The 11,064-nt window shown below is 46.6% G+C and overlaps 1 protein-coding gene across 1 annotated transcript; it reads left to right on the forward strand.

Annotated features, from left to right (window-relative positions):
• Positions 1–4,366: 4,366 nt before the first annotated feature.
• On the forward strand, positions 4,367–6,874 carry LOC116514174 (uncharacterized protein K02A2.6-like; the record flags this gene model as incomplete). Its single annotated transcript, XM_032225646.1, has 4 exons — positions 4,367–4,787; positions 4,860–5,008; positions 5,645–6,592; positions 6,695–6,874. Coding segments are annotated over 4 exons (1,698 nt in total), but the record flags the coding sequence as incomplete, so codon positions are not given.
• Positions 6,875–11,064: the final 4,190 nt, after the last annotated feature.

Consider the following 11,064-nt stretch of genomic DNA (forward strand, 5'->3'; position numbering starts at 1 on the left):
AACAACTTTGTGCCAAGTGAAATTAAACAACAGATGTTAAAGAAGCTTCTACTCATAGCTTCTACTGTGTCAATATTTTTGTCTATGGCAACTTATAACATTGGCCCTATTATTTTTCTTTCAACTTTTGTAAGTAAATACATATAGAATGCATTTATGTAGGATGCTAGGCTTGGAAGTGGAATCTATAAAAATGATCTTGGAATATTAATGGATTGCAGATGTGAGATAGCAGTCTGAATCATGACAAAAAGAGAAAAGAAATCAAGGGAGATATGATATCCAAACTATGGGAAGTATTTTCTCTAGTTTATTCTGCTTCAATTAGACCTCAATAAAGCTTAATTCGGGGCATCCCACTTTTAAAAGGAATGAGAGAAAGCTATTCAGACTAATAAATATTGTAAGAATGACAGCCAATATAGAATGTAAGCTATGGTTTTCTTTGCAACCTCATGGCAAATTTAAAAGAATTCTATAAAAATTAGCTTTCTGTCTTGCTTGCATTAAAGAGATTAACAGTTTTGTTTCTAAAACATTTTTGAAGTCAACTATGGAAACTTTAAAAATATTGACAACCATAGCCAACTCTTTCATTTTAACACTTTTATGAGTTGAAGACCATCTGGAAATATTTGGAAGATATGAAAGGGCAACGGACAATTGATTTAGAAAGAGATACATGTACTATAAAATGGCAAAAGGGAAAGATTTATATAATCTGAAGATAAATCAGACATTTTAGTTTCCCTGCGGCAGATAAAACAAACATCTTGAGATGTCAATCTTCTCTTGCTTAATTTACCACAAATAGGTCTTTTTTTCTTGTTCCCAACATATCCAAGCTATAAAAAGGCAGCCTACTAAATTTGAAAAAAAAAAAAAATCTTTGAATCAATAAATCATTTGAAAGACTAACCATACAGCCTTTCTGGATGTATATTGGAATGTGAGATCTTATCATGAAAATGAATATATTTTATCAACGAATGATAAAACAATTAAAATCAGTTTGGAGGGCTACGAACATAATCAGGAAGATAATAGGAATATAATTTGGGTTTTCAAATCTATATTCTCATTCTAATTTCTGCCCAAATTAGAGAACTATATGTTAAAATAATATAGAGGCAGTTGATAACTGTTATATATCTGGCATATATAATTAAAAATAAATCTATACTTTGTATACCTACAGTAATAAGGGTACCGATTTTCATATACAGATATGTCCAAAACATGAAATTTCTGGGTTTGGTATTTATGAAAATATGTAAAATTATCAACCAGGATTTAAAAACAGCTTTGTTGGGTATATACATTGACTTTAATAAGAAAATAACATCTAAATAGCTATTGATGTCTATGCTGACAGATGCAAAAATGGGGAGAAAAAAAGGAAGCTAAAATGAGTGATCACAACAAGAAATTAACCCATTTAATTTAAATAATAGATAAATATCATTTATTTATTCAATTTGGATGCCGCCCAATTCCAACTGACTCCAGGTGGCTTACAGTATAACGAATAACATAAAAACAAGGAAATACAATGAATTAGAGTTACAAATTACAACAAATTAGAAAATAATTACAAGATGGCAATCCAAACAACAACATATCAAAATATTTTAAAAAATCACAAACAAGTGCCCAAGGCTTGAGAGAATCTGGATTTCTGGAGAAGCACTTTCCAAAAAGCAGATGCTGGTACAGAAAAGCCTCAAAAAACAACACTGCTTAATTGATGGGGCCCATGAGCCAGATGGTACCAGCCATAGGACACCCTTCGCAAGCTACACATCTCTTAGGCCCAGCCCAAGAACAACATAGAACAATCCAGCCAAAGTTCAAGCCTTTATTACTTGTACTCAATAGAATATTACCAGATCAAATCTTTACTGTAACCTGGCAGATTCTAGGCAATGGCTATCCTAATTCTTTTCCTCTGTCTTATATCCAGCTCTATGCTGTGTTGCCTCTTTTCTTGTGCTGCATCTTGGAATGTGTTCTTTCCTTCCTGGGAAATGGCTGTTTCATTGTAGTGCATCACACCATCATTCATGTACTTCCTGGCCAGAGAAGTGCAACCTATCCAGGAGTAAAGATATAGAATCCCTAGATTAATGCAGTCCCAATAGCCACAATCAGTTTCTCCCATCAAAGCCTCCAGGCCCTGGCACAGAATTTTGAGGGCCTTATTTGGCTGGCCTGAGGTTGAAAAGCTATTGTTGACTGTCATAAGCATACCAATTACCAGACCCCAATTGGTAGATTACCGTATATTTCAGACTATAAGACACACCTTTTTCTCTCAAAAAAGAGGCTGAAAATCTGGGTGCGTCTTAGACACTGAATACAGCATTTTTTGCCTCCCGAAACCCTACCCCTTCACCAAAATGGCTGTGAATAGCCTCTAGGAAGCTTTTGGAGAGCTCCTGGGGGCTGGGAAGGGCAGAAATGAGCAAAAAAAACCCAGGCCTTTTTTTGCTCAATTTTACCTCCCCCACCCAGCTCCCAGGAGCACTCTATAAGCTTCCTAAATGCTATATGTTGAATACTAGCGCGGGAAATACAAGCGCGCGAACAAGGACTCTTCCTGATTGGCTCCCGGGCAGAGCCGGCTCAATCCTCGCCCTGATTGGTCGAGCTACAAAGGACTCTTCCTGATTGGTTCCCGGGCAGAGCCGGCTCAATCCTCGCCCTGATTGGTCGAGCTACAAAGGACTCTTCCTGATTGGTTCCCGGGCAGAGCCGGTCCAATCCTCGCCCTGATTGGTCGAGCTACTCGACGCCCCATTGGTCCCTCGCTCAAACCTGGGGGTATAAATGTAGGGCGCGAAATACGCCTCGTTGAATCGTTTCCACTATGAGCTGAATAAAAGTCACTTTCCTCATACTTCTTGTCGCGTCCTTCCCTTCGCTCCAAGATCTAAAACTGGCGACGAAGGTGGGATCCCGATTCCCGCGACCACGAAGAAGAACAGCCAGCTGCCACCGCGTCTGAACCAGCCAGAACGCTATCGTCAGACCGAGAACTCCGGCAGCGAACGCGAATTTTTCTTCGTCCTTCCTCTCCCCTCTCCGGCCCCACACCACGATGGCGTCATCGCTTCCTCCTTTCGCGCCATTCGGCGGAGCCACCGGAGAATCATGGGACGGATTCATGGAGCGGTTCGAGTGTTACCTGATCGCTTCGAAAAACCAGGCTCAGACCGATGAGGAGAAATGCAGCTTCTTCCTGTCCTGCTGTGAGCCGTCCATGTTCGCCTCTGCGAGAGCCCTGGCCGCCCCGAGGCCAGCATACAAACTTGGGTGGGCCGAGCTGATGTCCAGGCTGAGGAACCACTACGCTCCCTCACCCTCTTTATTTGCACGCCGTTTCGCTTTCCGCCGCCGAGTACAAAGGGCTAATGAATCCATTAGCCATTTTCTGGAGGCCTTGCGCACTGTGGCCGCCCAGTGCGATTTTGCAGACCTGGAGGAAAACCTTGCGGAGCAGTTTGTGTGCGGAGTCCGCGACGCACACTTACGCGGCCGATTGCTCCGGAATCACAAGATTACCCTGATGCAAGCCGTGGAAATAGCGCGAGCCGCCGAACTCTCCGAGCAATCCACGGCCGACATGGAACGCCTCCAGCTAAACCCCCCCGCACAAACCGTCGCGGGGCCGCTCGCCCAGACGAACCTCGTCGACGATCTCTCCCCTGCCGAAAACGGGGAGGAGGAGGAGGAGGAAATCGTCGGCCAGATGAGGCTGCAGCCCAAACGGAGGCCACCCCAGCAACCACCGGCACCCGTTCAGCCGGCCTCAAACGCACCTTGCCGCGGATGCGGCGGCCGCCACAGCCGCACAGCCTGCCCGTACCGTTCCGCCGTCTGCCGCCGTTGCCAAGGAGAAGGACACCTCGCCAGAGTATGCCGGGCTCCCCTGCCAGCCCCGTCGTTTATGCAGCCCAGCGACCAGCGCCCGGCACCACCACGCCGCCTGCAGCCACGTCCCGCGAGGCGCACTGAGGACTGCCACTCAACCTACCAGCCCCCCAGCGCCGACTGCGTGGTCTACCAGGCATCCCCCGTTCCCGCCGGCCACCGGAAAATAAGCACCGCCGTCCGTCTCGAAGGTCAGCTTTGCCAAATGGAGGTGGACTCCGGTTCATCCCGTTCTCTCCTATCTTGGGCTTTGTTCTCCCGCCTTTGCCCCGGGGTCCCCCAGAGAAAGCTGCGCCCCGCCAGGGTCTCCCTCCTAGATTACCAGGGAAATGGGATTCCCACAGCTGGGTTATACCACATCCGGGTGGAATATGGAAATTTTAAAGGGAAACTCCCAGTTTTAGTCGTAAGGAACAACCTGCCCGCTCTCCTGGGGTTAGAATGGTTCTCCGCTTTGGGCCTCACCATAGAAGGGGTACACAGGGTAGTTTCCCTCCCCGTAGATAGCGTCCTAGACGAGTTCTCAGATGTGTTCGACGGGAAATTGGGTTGTTACAAGGGTACCCCCATTTCTCTCTGCCTCGATCCTCAGGTCGCCCCCGTTAGGCTAAAGGCACGCAGGGTCCCTTTCGCATTGAGAGCAAAGGTAGATGCGGAACTCGATAAGTTAATTGAACAAGGGGTACTCGAGCCCGTAGATCACGCCCGCTGGGAAACCCCCATAGTCCTTCCGGTCAAGCCCGACGGATCGGTGAGGATATGTGCCGACTACAAGTCGACCATCAATTTGGCCCTACAGGCAAACCCGTATCCGGTTCCCGTAGTACAGCACCTACTCCACTCCTTAGGACAGGGCCGCATTTTCGCTAAGCTAGACATGGCACAGGCCTACCAGCAGCTTCCCGTAGACGACGATGCGGCTACAGCCCAGACTATCGTCACCCACCGCGGAGCTTTCCGTTGCCGCCGTCTGCAATTCGGCGTCTCGGTCGCCCCTGGGATTTTCCAGAGCCTCATGGAGCGGTTGCTCCACGGGCTCCCAGGCGTCGTTCCCTACTTCGACGACGTCCTGGTCGCAGCCCCCAGCCACTCGGAGCTCCTGAAAACGCTGCGGGAGGTCCTCACACGTTTCAGGGAGGCGGGACTGAAATTAAAGCGCAGCAAATGCGAAATTGCAGTTCCCAAGGTTGAATTCCTGGGGTTCCTCATTGATGCCCAAGGCATCCACCCCACTCCTTCCAAAGTTGCCGCCATCAAAAACGCACCCGCACCCACCTCTAGGGCGGAGTTACAAGCATTCCTGGGGCTCTTAAATTTCTACGCCCCTTTTATCCCCCACAAGGCGTCACTAGCTGAGCCGCTACACCGTCTACTTGACCGGTCAGCAGCCTGGAAATGGGGTAGCCGTGAAGCGCACGCGTTCGCGGCTATAAAGGATATTTTAACTTCATCGGCAGTCCTAATCCAGTACAGCGATAGGATGCCTCTAATTCTGACTTGCGATGCCTCCCCCTATGGCGTAGGGGCGGTGCTGAGCCACGTCCTCCCAAACGGCTCAGAAGCCCCCATAGCCTTCTATTCCCGGACACTCTCCTCCACGGAGCGGAACTACAGCCAAATCGATAAAGAAGCCCTGGCTGCAGTGTCCGGCATTAAGCGGTTCCATGACTACCTTTATGGTAGAAAGTTCACCCTAGTCACGGATCACAAGCCCCTCCTGGGGCTACTGGCGGGTGACAAGCCGACTCCCCCCATCTTGTCCCCCCGCATGACACGCTGGACAGAGTTCCTAACGGCGTACTCGTATACGCTGTTATACCGCCCGGGCAAACAGCTAGGACACGCAGACGCCCTGAGCCGCTGCCCCCTGCCAGAGACGGACACAGCCCACGTGCCCGCGCTCTCTGTTCTGTCCATTGCCGAATCCGACCTCCCCGTTTCTGCCACGGACGTGGCAGCCTGCACAAAGGCTGACCCCGTCCTATCTCAGGTCGCTTCATGGGTTTTGAGGGGGTGGCCCACGGAAAAGGTAGCGGAACACTTCCGCCCATTCAAAGTGCGACAGGCCGAACTCGCCCTTCACGGGGGTTGCCTTGTCTGGGGGGATAGGGTAGTGATCCCTACAGCCCTACGAGCACGAATCCTGCCCGCACTCCACAAAAACCACCCAGGCATAGCACGAATGAAAGCCTTAGCCCGTAGCTACGTATGGTGGCCCTTGTTAGACACAGAAATCGCAGACTACGTAGGCCGATGCAGGATCTGCCAAAACTCTAGGCCGAATCCCCCCATAGCCGCCCCTCGAGAGTGGGAGATCCCTAGAGGCCCATGGTCCCGTTTACACATCGACTTTGCCGGCCCCTTCCACGGCCGGAACTTCATGATAGTGGTCGATGCTTACTCCAAGTGGGTGGAGCTAGTAATCATGACCTCCACCACAGCAGAGAGTACAGTAAGGGCCCTCCGTAAGATGTTCGCTACCCATGGGTTACCGGATGTGATAGTCTCCGATAACGGGCCCCAGTTTACCTCCACCACGTTCCAAGAATTCCTGGCCGAACAGGGGATCAGACACGCGGCCACAGCCCCCTATCACCCAGCTAGCAACGGCCGGGCGGAGCGCGCAGTTCGCTCAGCAAAAGAAGCCTTGGGCCGCATGGACCAGGGCGACTGGCAAGAAAGAGTAGCGGCCTATCTCTTGAGCCAGCACTCCATACCCTGCCCAACGACCAACAAAAGTCCCGCGGAGCTCTTGATGGGTAGGAGATTGCGAACCCCCCTAGACAGGCTCCATCCACTTTACGCAGGAGATCCGCCAAGCAACCTGGGGGCCCTTCCGTCCCACGCGTTTAAGTTAGGGAATCCTGTATGGGCCCGTTCCTTTTCCGGGGATCCACGGTGGGTTCCCGCAACCATCACAGCTCTGACCGGCCCCTGTTCCTTCAGGGTCGGCCTGGCCGACGGGACACAATGGAGGCGACACGTGGACCAGTTAAGGCGTCGCCTTCCTGCGGAAAGAGACGGCCCCAGCTCCCCAGAAATCTGCTCTCAACAGGAGCCACCCCCATTGACTCCTTTCCCCACGGACCGTTTCCACCCGGCGAACGGGGGTCAAGCCGTCGCGAACCTTCCGGGCAGGCGCACCCCAGCTGGCTACTCCTTTCCGCGGAGCCCTTCTCGAGACTCTGAACCTACACCCCAACCGGACTGCACGGGGCCCCTACCAGACACCCCGTTGGCCACAGAGACGCCACCCCAGGCGGACGGACATCGGGCACGGGACCCGGAGCCAATGCCCTCTCGCGGGGCCGCGCCGTCGGCTCAAGCCCCCACCACGGACACGCCTCCGCCAGCGGTTCCCCCCCCGTCGACGACCGCCGGGGAACCACGGAGATCGGGACGAGAACGCCACCGTCCCGCCTACCTACAAGACTATGTTTGCCCCTCCTAAAGGAACTCTTTGACTGGGGGGGGGAGGGGTGTTGAATACTAGCGCGGGAAATACAAGCGCGCGAACAAGGACTCTTCCTGATTGGCTCCCGGGCAGAGCCGGCTCAATCCTCGCCCTGATTGGTCGAGCTACAAAGGACTCTTCCTGATTGGTTCCCGGGCAGAGCCGGCTCAATCCTCGCCCTGATTGGTCGAGCTACAAAGGACTCTTCCTGATTGGTTCCCGGGCAGAGCCGGTCCAATCCTCGCCCTGATTGGTCGAGCTACTCGACGCCCCATTGGTCCCTCGCTCAAACCTGGGGGTATAAATGTAGGGCGCGAAATACGCCTCGTTGAATCGTTTCCACTATGAGCTGAATAAAAGTCACTTTCCTCATACTTCTTGTCGCGTCCTTCCCTTCGCTCCAAGATCTAAAACTATACATGCCCTTTTTTGGGGGGGGGGAAAGCCCCATTTTCATGAACGTTTTTGGAGGTTTTGCAGAGTGCAAAAACTTTTTAAAAAAATTTTTCTCTTCAAAACCTTGGTGCATCTTATACTCTTCTGCATCTTATACTCTGAAAAATATGGTATCTCAACTAGGAGTTTTGAGACCTGCAAAGAAGGGACTTAGGAGCAATCTGTCTAGCCCCAACACTAACTGGAACAGGTCCCAAAGGAGAGATTCCTACCTTGGTCCATAAGGATACCATGGTCAACGATCTCAAAAGTGACTGATGCATCAAGGAGAACAAGGATTGATTTTGATTTAATGATTTTATTGTATTTCTATGCCGCCCTATTCCCAGAGGGACTCAGGGCGGCTCACAAACCAAGGTGGATGATGGACCACCTCCAACTTGGGCTCTGCTACAGATTATCAAGCTGTCTTCTTACTGAATCTTGGCCTGAATCCAGTCTGGAACCTGTCAAGATAATCAGCTTCCTTCAGAGTCGTCTGTAATGATAGCCTGCCTTGTTCTCAACCACCTTTCCTAAAAAGGGACAATAGTTGAACAAAACACTTGGGTCTAGAGATCCTAGAAATTAGATTCCTAGGGGAGGTCAGTCAAATAGACCCTATCTCCTAATAAGGGAGGGTAGTATTAGCAAGCTGGAAAACAGAAAGTGATCTTCTATATTGCAATGAACTGATGTAAATATTCTCTATTACTAGATGGCATTACCTTGAGATAAAGATCAGATATTTAAGACAGGTCCATGGCCTTAACAGTCACACATTAATGATCTGCCCAGATTCTATTACAGCAGGTGGAAGACTGAAATCTTCAAGCACTCAGGGATTCTGTTTTCAGCCAGGCAATGAAATCCAGTAACTCAGGCAAGGATATGGATGGGTAGCAGGGAATGCATGTGACACATAATGAGCAATAACAATTGTCCCCTAGAGCCTAATTTCAACCAGGGTATCACATGTCTGGTTATTTGCAGAGTCTCTGAAAGCCTGCAAAGACTCATAAATAATAAGCAATGTCTCCCACTCTCCTGTGGTCTCAACTGATGCCAAACCCAAAGGCTTGATGGGCCCAGTTTTGAGAAAGAGATACTTTTCTCTTTGTCCAGCCAGGTGTTGGTTAGACATGACAGGTTGGCACTTAATCCATGAACAGTTGAGGGAAGCCTTGTTGCATACATCTGGACAATACAATCTAAACCATATTCCTTTTCTGTGATATGTTTCTCACTCACAAAAACTGGCAAAGAATTCTCTTCTTATTTTCAGACATGGAATTTTAATGTATAAAATTGGTAGACAGTAATCAAAATTGGGAGCTTCTATAAGTAAGATTTTGATTTTCTTTTAGGAAGTTATAAAATTTGTACATTTTGTATGCTATATATACATTTATGCCACCCTGAGAAAATGGAGTTCCTCCTTATTGGATGTGTCCAAACAGAGTTTAGACAACCATTTGTCTGGAATCAACTATTTGATTTGGGTTCCTACACTGAGCAGAGAATTTGCTTTGATGATGTAAATGGCTCCTTCAAACTCTGTGTTTCTGTGAAAGTTTTGTTTCAGAAGTTTAGTTTAGCTTCATATCATCCCTTAAACCTACCAGGCAGATCCAGTGACTGTAATCACTGTGATGCCCCCTCAAAATCAACTGTGATAACTCTGAGTGTGTAGAATGATCACACATCCATAAATTGTAAAGGGCAGAAAGAGAATGCCAGTGTATAAGTATATGCTTTTCTTCTTTTTAATTATAGTGTCAGTTTGTAAAATGTCCATATCCATTTCTCCTGACAAATTATTGGTTTTATTACTTTATTTATTTGGCATAATTGTGAATATCCATTATCTGCATAGTTTTCAATATGTATCACATTTTAAAGCAAGTCTATCCTCTAATTTGAAATTTCCTAAGCAAAAAAGAGTCAGCTATCTTTCTTCTGGGAAATAAATATGACAGAATTAATCCAGAGGCTATGTTTGTGTAAGTAGCAGACAATAGCCTTGCTCAAATAGTGAAGCATTTTATATCACAATAGTACTTAACTTACTTTATTGTATCCTATTTTAATACTATGTCTTCTTTTTGTTGACAATCATGGAACCATACATTATATTTATTTAGTCCTTCAGCATTTTAGAAATAAATGAACAAATAATAAATGAAAATATGCTTTGTAAATTAAGATAAAAATTGAGAATAAAATGAGTAAATGGTGTTATTTCCTAATTTCTTGTGACAAAGCATTTATAGAAAAATAACATTGTTATTTAGAACCCTTTCATATATTTGTCTGTATTTCTGTCTCTAGAGCAATACTTACAGAATTCAAGTTCAGCCTTGTTTAAAATTGATTGAGCTGTTGACATTTATCCAGAGATATTTTCCTTCCCTGAAGTGTGAATGGTTATTGGTCCTTTTTCTCTGACATGGAAAATATTGAATGCAACATGGTCAATAATGATATCCTGCATAATAGCCAGAAGTTCTGCACAGCAAAAAACATGAATAACCAATAGGTTGTAGTAAAGGGTTAAAGTTTTAGATAACTCTCTGCTGTTTATGAACTGTGGCATTTTTAAAAAATAAATTGAATAAATTATTAAAGGATAATATAATGCTTTATAATATATGATCATCTGGAGGTTTGCAGTTCAGATCTGGAACAAGATATTTTCCCACCCTTATTGAGAATACATATTTTCCCATCGCAATGAAAATTGTACATTGATTTTTTTCTGTCCAAAACAGCAAGTAGTATTATATCAGGCATTCTGCCTAGCTTTCTTTTCTCTTTCTCCATCTTCAAGAGCATATATATCTCAACCAATTTTGTTGTATTTAAGTACAATGACAATAAAGATTATACTTATGTACTTATCTATGTCTCTTGTCTACAATGGAAATCCATTTAACTTTAATAGTTTTATCTTTTATTTCTAAAACCATCTTTATTCCTAATGAAATATGTACTTATGTAACAAAACTCTTCCAAGTTGTAGCTAAGAGGTGTCTTAGTACAGAGATAGCTTTTAACTAGCCAAATTTCTATTCTCACCCCCCCTTTCCCATTCCCTCTTCCTCCCTCTCCCTGCTGATTGAAGAGAACAAAGTAAATCAAAATTCACCTAATAAAATATGATCTTAATATCTTTTCTTATTTTCTCATATATACTTGCCTGCCACCTTGATATCCAACGTGGAATCACAATTTACTGTGCT

Source organism: Thamnophis elegans, chromosome 10 (genome assembly GCF_009769535.1).
Source record: "Thamnophis elegans isolate rThaEle1 chromosome 10, rThaEle1.pri, whole genome shotgun sequence".
Lineage (NCBI taxonomy): Eukaryota > Metazoa > Chordata > Lepidosauria > Squamata > Colubridae > Thamnophis > Thamnophis elegans.